Source organism: Acinonyx jubatus, chromosome D2, assembly GCF_027475565.1.
Source record: "Acinonyx jubatus isolate Ajub_Pintada_27869175 chromosome D2, VMU_Ajub_asm_v1.0, whole genome shotgun sequence".
Taxonomy (NCBI): Eukaryota; Metazoa; Chordata; class Mammalia; order Carnivora; family Felidae; genus Acinonyx; species Acinonyx jubatus.
In genome coordinates this window covers 19,635,314-19,649,584 of record NC_069393.1, presented here as the reverse complement: position 1 = coordinate 19,649,584, position 14,271 = coordinate 19,635,314, and the positions used below count along the sequence as shown (strand labels likewise).

Sequence of the window (14,271 nt, the reverse complement as noted above, 5' to 3'; positions counted from 1 at the left end):
TCACTGCATGCTTAGAGATATGCATAACTTGTTCTTTTTTTTCTGAGGATGGAATTCTAAAACATAAATTGCTTTTATTACAGATATAAGCTTGAGCAAACTAGGTAGTTTCTCGAATAAAAGGAGTCTGTGAAACCAGAGAGTTTGTAACCTAGACTGCCTGTGGTATTCTTCCTCGGTCCTCTTTCTGATCATCTCAAAATCATCAGAGAAACGGAGTCAGGTACAAAATGGAACATCACTAAGAAACATCTTCAACACATTAAAACAACTTCTGTCACTATTTCCTACCGATTGAACATATGATTTGGTTATAAATTGATACACTAAGATATTTTTATTGTCTTATGATGCAAACACTGCTGATACTGATTTACAGTATTAAAGTAATAAATAGTTACCCGAATTCTAACTCGGGCAGATTCTACTCCTGCTGGTTGTCCTGCTATAGATACCTGCAAAAATAAGAAAATACAGTAGATTTATTTTGAGCCCACATCTGCTTTTCCAGCTATCTACACCCTTGCCACTCAAAGTGTCATCCAGGAAAAACAGCACTGCCATTATCTAGGAGCTTGTTAAAAATGAAGGGTCTCAAGCACCAACCCAGACCTGCTTAATCACAATTTGCATTTTAACAAGTTCCTCAGCTGATTTGTGTCAACTGATTTACATCAACCCCCAGACTTATGTAAGCCTCACAGTCCCCATAATCCCATCCTGCTCCCCTTCTCATTTCTCGTTTACTGCATTTTCTACCTTTTGTTTAAACTCTGAATACTGTATATCAACTCTGTACAATATATCAATACACAATGATATTGCTGCAGTACTCAAAATATTGAACCACTTCATGCTAATTGGTTAAAAAAAACTATTGCTTCAACACCACCTCCAGCTCTCTCCTGGGATCCCCTGAACTTTCCCACGATCCATCAAGTAAAAAATTAATCTTGGGGGCGCCTGGGTGGCTCAGTCAGTTAAGCGTTCAACTTCAGCTCAGGTCATATCTCACTATCTCGAATGGCTCGTGAGTTCAAGCCCCACATCAGGCTTTGTGCTGACAGCTGAGAGCCCGGAACCTGCTTCGGAATCTGTGTCTCCCTCTCTCTCTGCCCTCCTCCGTTTGTGCTCTGTCTCTCTCTCTCAAAAATAAACATTAAAAAAAGTTTAAAAAAACAAAAAAAGAATTAATCTTGACATGAGAGTAAGGGTGTAGGGCTCCAGGACACTGCTCCTAATGGACCATGCCCCGTGCCATACCAATTGTCAAATGTTTTGAATACTGCCCTTGCTTTCTATCTTCCTTATGTGTGTGTCACCATCACCATTAGTCCTCATAGAGAAAAGACTACCCTATTCTTCTTTGAGGCTGACAGTTTCTAGTATTGTGATTAGAGAGAAAACTTCCAAATAACACAAATAATTCTATCTGTTCTTCAAGTACTGAAAGTGCTTTGTATGGACAGGTAAGTTTCATTTGTTTTCAAATACAAGAACTAGAAAAAACGTGTATAAACTAAAGAGAAACATAATTCCACCAACGTGAGGAAGTCGGGCACTCGTGCGTGGCCTCTGAGCAGGTGATCTGGTGTACCCTGGAGAACCACGGGTATGATGCTACCAACAGAATCCCCACACTGAACAGGTTCTTGGACCAGGCAAGGCTGTAGGTCCTTTCCTAATGTAATGCTCCCTGGGTCTTTCCTTAGGGACTTCGTTTTATATTGCCATCGCATTTATGTTGCTCCCCTCTCTTCTACCAACCAGTTAGAGATAAGCACTTTATGGCCTACCTATAATTCATCTCTTTAAAAAAGTAGAGCACCTTCAATCTCCTGGGAAAGAGTCATACATTCTTATTTATTTTTATTTTTTAGTATAGTTGACACACAATGTTACATTAGTTTCAGGTGTACAACATCAGTGATTTGACAAGCTTATACATTATGCTATGCTCACCATAGCTACCATCTATCATCATATGTTGCTATTAACAACACCACTGGCTATATTCTCTATGCTGTGCCTTTTATTTCCATGACTTACTCATTCCATAACTGGAAGCCTGTAACTCCCACTCCCCTTCACCCATTTTGCCCAATCCCCCCTCTCCTCTAGGAAGCATCAGTTTGTTCTCTGCATTTAAAGGTCTGATTCTGGTGTTTGCTTATTCATTCATTTCTGTATAGTCACATATTAGTAAAATCAATATGGTATCTCCATGATTGTTTTTTTGCTTTCATCTCCCAAAAAAGATATGCATATGGAAAATCAAAGCTTTAATCTGTCCCATAACAGTTCATGTGAAAAGACAAAGCACCTGGTTGCTTTTTTCTGCTTGGTTATTCCTGTTGGAATCTGGAAAGTGGATGTGGCATCCTGTTTCTTCCATCACTTTTTTAATATTGTTGCCACCTTTGCCGATTACATGAGAATGTTCTGTATGTGAAACATCCATCTTCAAAGTGACTCGATTGCTCTACATGGAAATAATGTATTATTTCTTGATGCATGCAAAAGGAAGGAACAACTCCTTAAAACACATTTTATCCAAGGGGACAGTACTAAAAACAAGTGACCTGGTGGGAAATCTTACAGATTTTTTGGAATCATATTAATCTATAAATGTGCAATTTCTATCATTTCTCTTTGGCTATACAAGATATTTATTTGGAAAATATCATTTAAATAAAGTCAGGCAGAGTTACAAATAAATTACTCATCTCATTTTTTTCTTTAACAGACATTATTCATGAAACATTTAATTCAAATAACTAAAAACAGATGAAAACAACTGCAAGACTGAATATATGTATGTTAGTAGGACTGTTGAACTGTGACAGAAAACAATAAAAATAAAACTCAAAACTAAAAAGGTATTTGTAAGCATTGTTTTCACAACCAGTCCATTACTATAGGCCAAACTACAGAGCAGATCTACTATTCTTGCTGGTAAGAAGAAGAGTGAGGAAAGGAAAACAAAGCACAGCTCTCTAGCAGTAACACGGCTTACATAAACCAGTACAAAGTGTTAAGATTAGTTATAATAAAGCAAAATGTAAAATTCTAAGACATAATGAATAACTGTGGTCATGTTAGAATCTATGTATTTAATTTTGGGAAATTCAGTATTGTACAATTATAAACACATGAAATATTTTCTCATTTATAAGACTAATATCGAAATTCTTCAGTCCTTCAGTTTTTAAAGTAAAATTAAAAAGTCAAAATAAGACATTAAAAATATCAATAGTTTTTACATCTTAATTCTTAAATTTTAAACATATCCATTAAATACTTTGGTCTTTAAACTTTGTTCTTCTTTTAGTTTAGCATTTTAAATACAGGGAACATACATTCTTTTTTGGGAAAAAATTAGAATATTTAATAATTAGAAGGTGAATAATTCCAAAAATTAAAAGAACAAGAAAAGGAAAAAAAAAAAAAAAAGGAAGAGATCAGAAACTATTTCAATGGAATATCAGGTCGCAAAACACAGTGGTTAAGAACCAGAAAGCCTGGATTTAAATCCCACTTCTCCATTTATTAGCTACAGATTCTGGGAAAATTCCCTAATATCTCCGTGCTGAGTTAGTTATATGCATTAAACAAATTAGTATTTGTAAAATGCTCAGCAAAGTGCCTGACATATACTAAGTGATTTAGAAATATTTACTAGAATAAATTCTCACAAGGGAGTGTATATTTTTACACATCTAAATTTCCTTATTATCTCTCTATACCTATACATGCAGAGAGAAAGAACTTACAAAAGAAACTGTCAGGTTTCATGCCATCACGCACAATTATATAGAAGATCATTCTGGCATCATAAAGGCAATATGCTAATTCTTCTAAACTTCATTATTTGCCCCACACTAATCAGGGTCAGTGTTGATTTCTGAAAATATCACTCAATTACCCAGCATGACAGAACCCATTCAAATTTTAAACAGAATTTTACATCCATTGTAGAAACACACATGCTTATTTTAAAACCCACCATTACTTTCTCCTGGTTTTTCTTCTCCAAATGGTTCTTTTCATAACAGCATGAAGTAGCCCTTGCAGAGACAAGGTTCTGACATCTGAGTGTCCTTAACATTCACTTACTTTTGTGTCTAAGACAGACATGATCATTTCCTTGGCCTCCTTAACATCTTCTTTCTTTCCAGAAACCTTAATATGGGGATCTATAAGAAATCAAAAAAGGGCTCATGTGAAACCCCTAAAACTCTTTGTTTTAAAATTGATGTTACAATATAAGAAAACAGATTCCATAAGAAATTCAATATTTGATTCATTCTAGGTGTGTTAACACTGCAATTAAGACAGGAATATGGAAAATCCCCAAGTTGTACATTTATCTGTGTGGTCTTTTCCTTCTGACAACTGGTCAAATCACTTACCTGCAAAGTAAGTTTATCATATAATTTTTTTTAAACAAGAATCTAAAAATTCAATTTATGACTACATTCTTGCTATACCCCAAGCCCTTATCTAGCGCTTTAGATGCATGAGCTCATTTAATCCATAAGCTAAGTTAATCACCGTTCTGTGAGGTTATTTCCAGAGGAAACTAAGGCATGGAGCAGGTTAGTAACTTGCCCTAAAAAACCACCAATAGGCTCATTCATTATAATCTCATGTCTTCCAACTCTGCATCCAGACTTTAAACCATGTGCTAACCTAATTCAGAAGTTATCTTTACAGGTCAAGGTTAACAGAATAAAACATAATCTTCATTCAGTAATATTTAATATTTATTCAGAATTAGTGTTAAATGGCTAATATATACTATATGTGTTATTTATTACAGCCACAGAATGTTATAAAGGAAAGCATTAATTCATTCAGCAAGTATTTCCTGTACCAGGCACTATTCTAGGGCCCAAGGGATATATTAGTGAAGAAAAAGACCTTTGTCCACATGGAGCTGACAGTCTTGTACAGGGAGACAAAACTAAATCAAATAAACAAATTATCTAGTGTATTCTAACATAACTGTTATGAAGAGGAGAACGAGACAAAAGCATGAGGAGGACCAGCTGTGGGAAGGGGTCAGTGCATTAGGCCTGATTCAGAAAGTGAGGTCTGAGTAAAAGCTTTGAGGAGATGAGACAGCTGGCCAAGCTAGAATCTTCAGAAGAAGGGAAACATCACAGCTAAAACTCTCCGGTGAGGACGTGTCTCTTCTCTCTAAGTCTCTGCCATAATAGGGTGCTCTATTACCTCATGGGTAGCCTGACAGAGACCAAGACCATTTTGAGGTAAGCCAGAAGTTCCATACCACTAGCCTTATGATAAAGTGATATCACGAAAGCAATAAAGCTGGATAACAGAGCATCATCATCACCATCATTAGTGATGCCAATCTTACTGACTGCCTATAACACGCCACCTTCTCTGTGGAGTCCATCCTACACTGAATTACACCTCAGATCAACAACAGGGTCAGGAAATATTAGCTGAGAATTCCAAACCATCAATTCTCTAGGATAAGAAAAGAGAATCACCTGGTGGGAATTTTATCAAAGTACATGTACTTCCCTGGTATCATGACTTACCCATCCTCAACCAGCAGTCCATCTGAAAATCAATGCCATGATGAGCATGTCACATTAACAAGGTCAAAATGAGCAACTGAAGGATGGATGCATGGGTGGACGGATGGATGGATGGAAGGAAGAAAGGAAGGAAGGAAGGAAGGAAGGAAGGAAGGAAGGAAGGAAGGAAGGAAGGAAGGATGGATGGATAGGAGAGATGGGAGAGATGGGAAGGAGGGAGGAAACCCTGTCCTAAAGCTACTGGCTCTTAGGACCAGGACAGAACAATCATAGTCAACAACAGTGCACCACCAAGCTTCAGAACTAAGGAATGCATCTGGCTTCCTGGGGAGACATTCCAGCAACTGTATTTTGAGTCAATGCCATCACCTCTAGCCCCCCACCAACCCCCCCAGACTGTCTCCTGGGAGCTGCCCTTGGCCTTAGACTCTTTTCCTTAACCCGTTCTTTAATCCTTCCTCTGACAATTGCCATGTAACAGGGACACTGTGAAGATGAAAGACCTTACAATTTGTTTAAAGTATCAAGTATTATAAGGCAAGGGTCCTAAAAGTAGGGCAAAATCGATGTCCAACAAACTCAAGGTGGTATGGCATTGTGTCCACATTGCTTGCTCTTTGGTGCATTCTAACAGAAACCACTTGTTCTCTGTAGGATTACCACCAACTTTACCATAGTAATGTAAAAAAAAAAGCATTTTCTTCAATAATTTTTATTATATGCATTATAACTCCTGTAGGCAATATTTATATTCCGAGCAGTCTACATTCAAAATTTTGATCTCAGCTATCTTTGACTTTGGTTTCAATTGCTGTATGCTGACTCTGATGTTATTCTCTATTGAAAATGCTTACTCCTGGGGGATTAGAATCTGGCACTTCTCAAAACATACCTGATCACACTGAATTGTAGCACTTGCTAAAATATACGTTCCTGGGTCTCCAGGATCCAGTAATTGGCATTTTGTTTGTTTCCCAAGTCATTCTTCAATCAAATACAGGACACCGCAGATGAAACCACATAAAAGATATAATTGTAGTGTCTTATGTATCAGGCAAGTATATATAACATAAAATGGTTCTACAGGGGAAAACATATATTTTCTTACTAACAAATTAACAGTTAAGTATTGAGTGGTATGCTAATCTGAAAACCTATTACTTTACACATTGGATAATCACATTAAAATTCCTATGCATCTCCAGGTGGACAAGGAGACTCAGATCCAATTTATTTCTACCATCTCTGTATGAACAAAACAATAAGCAAAATAAAAAGCAAAAGCCTCAATAGAAAATACATTTTATTTCAAAGTGAAAGAGCACCATCTACTGACCAAAAATATAAATTATCAATGGACACAGAGCTACACACACAACACAGTCACCAACATGTAACATCAAATCGTATCCAGGACCCAAATTAGCACTTGTTTGGAAAATGGTTCTTTAAATAATCAAGTCTCATAAGTGTAGAGAAAAATAAATATGACAAAATTCTGGTTTATACTGCTAATGAACCAAAAATAGTGTCTTCTTCATTCCCTCCTTTGTCCTTGCTCAAAAGATATCGATAGAATGTGAACTCTGATTCCAAGCTGAACTTAACATGCTTATTTTAAATCCTGAAATCCAGTTCTCCACATTCAATGAATGTTCCATTTCACAGTTTAAACGTGTCCTACATGGGACTGAGGTTTTATTAAGACCCATTCTGGAAATACTTGATGGAGAAAAGCCAAAGAATTAACTATATTAATAAATATAAAAGTAAAGAAAAGCCCAGCTATAAAGATTGTTGAAAGATGGTACAGTAATAGGGAATAAATGTATAGTCTTCCCCTCCCTCAAAATAATTACTTTGAAGGACACCACCAATTTGGGCATGAAAATTTTAAGATATTTGCTTTAAAAATAATATTCATTGCTTTATAATCAACCCTCAAGTGCTCTAAACACAAGGATTGTCTTAATTGGTTTTATAACTTCCATGATGCCAGCCAAGTAGTAGATAATAAGTAAACAGTAGGTGAATGGACTGAAGGTGCCCCTATTTTTTGGAAATGGCTACCTATACAGAGGAAGGAGATGGAAATCGATAGGAAGAACCTAAACTTCATATCTAAGGTGATCATATGTCCTGCACTTCCCCAGACAGTTTTGACTTCAAATATCCTGATCTCAGTACCTCTATAAAAATATAGAGAACTGTCAGATGTCCTTCCAGATTTTGGGGTTTTAGATTCCTGTCCCATCAATTTGTTCCCAAATCTGTGGTGTAACCCTATGGAAGAGAGGAAGACCAGAGGGTGGTCCAACCTTCAATAGGTTGTATGAAGCTGTATGAAGATGGGTATAAAATGGGTATTTTACATGTGCATACTGCAAAAGAGGTAAACCTTTGAGCAAAAAGGTTTCTATGACTTCCATGTGGAAATTCATAAGGAGTTGATAAGGCAACAATTGTTCTTATAAGAATACATGCTAAAAACCATATTTTCAGTAAAGATAAATATTTAAAAGAGTTGGGATGTTATATGAACTTAAGTGAAGTTTAGTAATGGTTTTAAAAGATTATCTCTTGGTACTCTGGTTGTACTCTCTGGTTTCCCATCCTTGGAATCATTCCCGTTCCTGGAAACATCAGTGAAATTTTTATTGCCTTTTCCTTCTTTCCTCAAGTTTAAACTTCCTTTCCCTTTCATTCCTGTCCCAGAGCAAAATCTATAGAAAAGACTCATGTCAGCCATTTTCATTGTAGTTATAATGCTACAGAAAGTAATGAGGGGCGCCTGGGTGGCTCAGTCGGTTAAGCGTCCGACTTCAGCTCAGGTCATGATCTTACACTCCATGAGTTCAAGCCCCACGTGGGGCTCTGTGCTGACAGCTTGAAGCCTGGAGCCTGCTTCAGATTCTGTGACTCCTTCTCTCTGCCCCACTCTCTCTGTCTCTCTTTCAAAAATCAATAAACATTTTTAAAAAATTAAGAAAAAAAAGAAAGTAATGAGTTGTTGACATATGATAGATTTAAGCCATCACTGTTTCACCAATGATTTGTTTGTAGCTACTTTCTTGTCTCCATGATTGAGTACGGTTGAGAAAAGATTCAACACCCAAAATTCAATGCAATGCTTTCATTTCTCAGCATGTTCTCTTGAAGAGAGAAAACAACAGAAAATCCCTTGTTTAACTAACCTGACTCCTCCCACCCACAACACCCAAAATAAAAGATCATATTACAGTCATTTGTTTATGAAGAAAAGTTCCATATCATGGCCTGAAATCAAGATGGCTTTAGCACATTTTATGCATGTATATCAAACTAGCCTCAAATCCATAAGAGAAGAGTAGACAGAACTCACTTTCCTTTTTTTTTTAATGTTTATTTATTTTCAAGAGAGAGAGAGAGAGAGAGTGAGAGAGAGTGAGCATGAGCAGGGGAGAAGCAGATAGAGGAAGACACAGAATCCAAAGCAGGCTCCAGACTCTGAGCTGTCAGCACAGAGCCAGATGTGGGGCTCAAATCCATCAGCCATGAGATCATGACCTGAGCCAAAGTCAGATGCTTAACAGACTGAGCCACCCAGGTGCCCCAGAATTCACTTTCTTTTGGCTGGGAGACCTCTTCAGTTTTATTTCAAGTTCTTTCTAAGAAGCCTTAGCCTTTAAAACTGTCTAAAAAGGAGGGCATTGGCTGGGACTGGATCCATCAACACCATCAGGAGTTGTCAGTGTTGAAAGGCAGAGAGGTATCTCCACCTTGCTCCAAAATTCCCCACAATACTGGGAATATATCCACAACTAGCAAGTAGTTCTAAAGCAGTAATGGGTCAATTTTTTTTTCCTATAAGGAAGACTGTGACTGTAGGGTATGGATTTTATCAAACAGCAAATATAAACCAAAACTCTAAAAAAGCCCTGGACATCTCAAGGGTACTGATTGACTTGGATTACATAGGGAAAAGCCAGCAGATATCATGCAGGATGTATTAAAAGTTTTAATGACTGACTCTGCAAAAGTAAAAGGTTACATTGTGGGGGGAAATATGTAAAGTCCACAATTATGATAATAAATTCTGAATTGTATGTCATAAACAAGGTCTGTTACCTTGGAAAAGTCACTGAATCTCTGGAGTAGAGTTTCTTCAATGAGGGAGTTTGGTCAGAACATCATTATACTTCCAAATAAATCTAAATGTCTTCAGTGTAAAGCAGTACTATAACATTCTTCAATAAAACTAACTTCATAAACAACTTTGTTCTCCAAGTTTTTGGTATTTCATGATAAGCAGCTTACCCAAGACATCATAATGTTAATGTTTCCAAGAGCCTTAAACTATTAAGTAAACTATAGTTTACTTAAACTGGCAGTAAACACAAATGTGTGAAATAGTGATCTGCCATGATCCATGACCGGCTTCAGAGTGGCAGCTTGGGCTTTCCTCTTGTTTTTCACACTCTAAGAATGCAGTCAATTCTGCATCAATATAGGTGAAATTTGATGTTCACTCCACTGAAATTTCGTGAATAATGTGCTTGTAGGCACCAAACAAATGCAGTGAAAACCCTCTATGGAGATGGGAGTCTACTTCAAACTCTATCTGAGCCTTGTCACAGTTCAAAATTAGATACCACCCAATCCACGTGCTACTTTGATCACTTTTCCTTTAAGCTGGCAAATCACTGCTGATCAGCAAAAGTGAATTTGACTCAATCATGGGGCCACAACCCACATTTTTCTGTGAAATAAAATTTTCCTTCTAACCTCTTGAGAAACAGACTTTCCTTTAAAAAAATGTTATAACAGGTCAAATAACATACCAATATCACATTTTTCAGTGAAGATATACTTTATCAACAGATAGAGAAAACCTGAACTGACTCATTAAATCTGACTAGAAATTATTTTAAAGGAATGAAACAGAATGACAGGAAGTCAACACACTTTAATTTTGAAGCCAGTAATACAGACTCCAGATTCTTTCAAGGAATGCTCTTTGACAAGAATTCTAATAAACTGAGTTAGAATAAAAAGGAGTATATTTGAAGAGTAGGTGGAAGAACTGAAGCTTTAAGTATTTAAGGGAAAATAGTGGCAAGCACCTATAACACATCAGATATTACAACTGGGATCAAGAAAAAAACAAATCTACCTGTTGCAGGCATTCCCCAAACTTACTGTGCTGCTTTAGAATAAGGCATAAAATCATCCGTATTTGCCTTATTTTAAAACAGAAAAAATCAATCTCCTTCCTAGTCAATTAGAAGAGAAGGGGAATGAAAAGAGAGAGAAGTGCAAAAGCAAATGTGTTTCAAAATAAAAACCTAGTTTTCATGAGAAAAATATGTTTCCATTGATACCCACAATCAGTTTACATGCCATGATGCCTCAGGATAACTTCCTATTCAAAATTCCATATGGCCGAATGAAACTTAATGCTCAACAGAGGAACTGTATTCTTTTTTCTTTAATGTTTGTTTATTTATTTATTTTTGAGAGAGAAAGAGATCAAGCAGGGGAGGGGCAGAGAGAGAGGGGGAGAGAGAGAATCCCAAGCAGGTTCAGCACTATCAGTGCAGAGCCAGATGTGGGGCTCAAACTCACAAACCATGAGATCATGACGTGAGCCGAAATCAAGAGTGGGATGATTAACCAACTGTGCCACCCAGGCGCTCCAGAGGAAGTATATTCTTGACATGATAGTGGCATACGTGACATGAACAAATCCAACAATAGAAAGTATAACTAGTTCCTGAAGACAATTCTCAGTTCAACTATTTGGCAATGACTAGGGAGGAGGTGCCTTCACACTATGGTAATGACAATTTTAGGCAGGTTCTTGCTAAATGAAAGAGTGTGTCCACATGCCAAGATGGAGCCTATGGAGCCTTTACCAACTAGGTAGAAAAGAGCTTTTAGCCAGAGAAAATTCACAGCTAGTTATAAGATATACAAGAACTTTTACTGATGGAATGCCTATATCTCCAATATAATCAGCAATAAAAGCATTCAAAATACAGTGACAATACACTCTTCTAATTGTTCTCTGTTGTTTTAACTTTAGGAGGAAATAAGGCAAGAGAGAAGGAAGAGGTAAACTGGCATATGTCTCTTCTCTGTTTAAGATTCCTATGTGCCTTATCAAAGCTTTTATGTAGTTAGAAACAAGTTTTATGTACTTAGAAACAATTATGGACTCTAGAAACAATTTCAGAGAAGAACAAAATGCAAACAAAGTATAAAGCAAAATCAAGGCATAATAGGTGAAATAATCAAGAACAGATGGATTTAAGAAGTGTGAGAATTAGGAAAGAGTAAACTACCTTACCTTACAAACCACTTTATCTTATGCACTATAAACTAAACTCCAAGCATAACTGCAGATTTGCTGTTCAGGCAGAAAGAGGAGAGGAAAAATCCAAAGCACAAGAGAAATCTAGCTCTGGAACATGGAGCATGGAAAAGAAAGCTACAAACACAAAGCCTAACTCAATTAGTTTCTGAAGTCTTTTGGCATCTGAGCTTTATACTCCAGAGATAAGGACAAGGATTCTGGGAAGAGGGAGAAAAGGAATCTTAAATGCCAGGAGGAAATCTGGGATAGTCTGAATGATTTGTATGTAACAATTCTACAGAAAGCTTCTGCAGTGCTAGGTTACTGCAAGGGTGCTAGAGACGGAGGACACTTGTGACAGTGGGAACAAAACCCAAGACATAAGACATGACAAAAACAATAACCCAGTACCCAGGAAGAGAAGGAGAGCCCAAATTGAATTCTGGCCCTCCGAAATGGAACAGGAGTCGCAGTGGTCAGTCTAATGAAGGAGGGAATGTTGCAGTGGGGATGCAGGCATGTGCCAAGATAAAGCCTTCCCAGGAGACTGTACTGAGATAACAGCAAGTTATGCAAGAATTTCGAGGAGCCAGATGTGACTAATTGTCATTCTCTCTCCAAGGAATACTGATGTTCACAGTGTACATGGCAGGTCCCCATGGTACGGCCTGTGGTCTAAACCCAAAGTGCTCTTATCTGTGGCCAGGGCAGACTGTTCTTTTTTACAACAGCTGGGACTATTCATGAACAATCCTAACATACATGCTGGCTATCATTACCAAAAGCAACTATGCATTTAAGGGTTCACACACATTAGACAAGGAAAGTCCTGTAAATGAAGACATCATACCACATGCACGATTTCTTTGTTTTATTTTTGGCCTACTAAAGAGAAGAAATTTAAAAACTAGAAATTCTGAAGATATTTGAAGTACAATTAAGAACGTATGTAAGAAACAGCAAAACTCTTAGGAATTCAGTTTCAATAATTTTTTAATGTTTATTTATTTTTCAGACAGTAGGGGAGGGGCAGAGAGAGAGGGAGACAGAATCTGAAGCAGGCTCCAGGCTCTGAGCTGTCAGCACAGAGCCTGATGCAGGGCTTGAACTCACAGACAGTGAGATCATCATCTGAGCCAAAGTCGGATGCTTAACCAACTGAACCACCCAGGCACCCCAGGAATTTAGTTCTAAACGTAACTTGCCAGCCTGAGACTGGCATAAAAACTCTCCACCTTTCCTCTCTTCTTTGTTGTAAGATCTACTGAGAAATTTCCATAGCTTGCACTGAAGAACAGTTAATTAAGGGTAACTCCAGGTGTTAGACTATTCCCAGCTTGTTCATGGTATCAGGAAAGTTAATTTTTCATGAAAACTAAAAGTATCTAATAAGTAAATGAGCCTTAAATTATTTGGAAAATGCCTATCTGCCAATCCGTTCTTCTTACTCCCACTTTCTACAGAATAGCTGAATAGCTGTTAATAGTTTTTTTTTTTTTAAATGCAGTCACACATACTGAAGACAACTGTCATACCCCTGTCTTCAACTGCAACACTATTCTGTATATTATTTGTTTCTTCCATACTTTTTTGATGACTGTTTTGAGTAAGCTGGAACCAAGGGTCTTAATCTCTTAGTCCTAAGACATTTATATCTTCTGGGGCAAAAAAATATAAATTAAATTATCAAATAACTTCAAAATGGTCCTTTATTTTTCTTAAAAAAAATATCTAAAGTTACCTTGAAGTCTAAAAATTTTTAAATCAGGATTTACCAGACATTTATCCAAAGGTAATACTCCTTTGCCTCAGCCCACAGCAACCACCATTCTACTTTCTCTCCTCTATGATTCTGCCTAATCGAAGTGGAATCATACAGTATTTGTGAAATTGATCTTATTAAATATATTTGTTTCTCTACAAAGTGCTCCTATAAGTTCAAAACAAAACAACAACAAAAACCCCCACTAATTGTCCCATAGGAAAATAAGCAAAAGACATGGATAAATGATTCAAAAGAAAAATGGTCAATAAAATATATAAACTTGAATAAAGTTCAACCTTACTAAACATTTTTTATTCATAAAATTGGGGGGGTGACTTTAAATTATAAGGCCAATGAAGATATAATTAGGCAAAATAACATAATTTTTATAGCATATACTTTTTATGGAAATAAAAACTGGCACAAAATGTCTGGAGAATAATGAAGTACTGGAATTTTTTTTTTTTAAAGAGAGAACGACAGTGCGAGTTGGGAAGAGGGGCAAAGGGAGAGAGAGAGAGAAAATATTAAGTAGGGCTCCAAGCCAGCACCATGCCCAACATGGGGCTCGATCCCACAAGCCCGGGATCATGACCTGAGCC

The 14,271-nt window shown here is 37.0% G+C and overlaps 1 protein-coding gene across 5 annotated transcripts in view; it reads right to left on the bottom strand.

Moving 5' to 3' along the window:
* The window catches only part of BICC1 (BicC family RNA binding protein 1), a 277,204-nt gene that overhangs the window by 34,518 nt on the left and 228,415 nt on the right, over positions 1-14,271 (bottom strand). For all 5 annotated transcript variants that reach the window (XM_053207343.1, XM_027062039.2, XM_027062038.2 and 2 more), the window contains exons 4-6: positions 4,117-4,196; positions 2,324-2,482; positions 402-455 (exon numbers count right to left, since the gene is read on the bottom strand). In XM_053207343.1, coding sequence (XP_053063318.1) covers positions 402-455; positions 2,324-2,482; positions 4,117-4,196 — 293 coding nt within the window. The remainder of the gene's footprint in view (positions 1-401; positions 456-2,323; positions 2,483-4,116; positions 4,197-14,271) is intronic.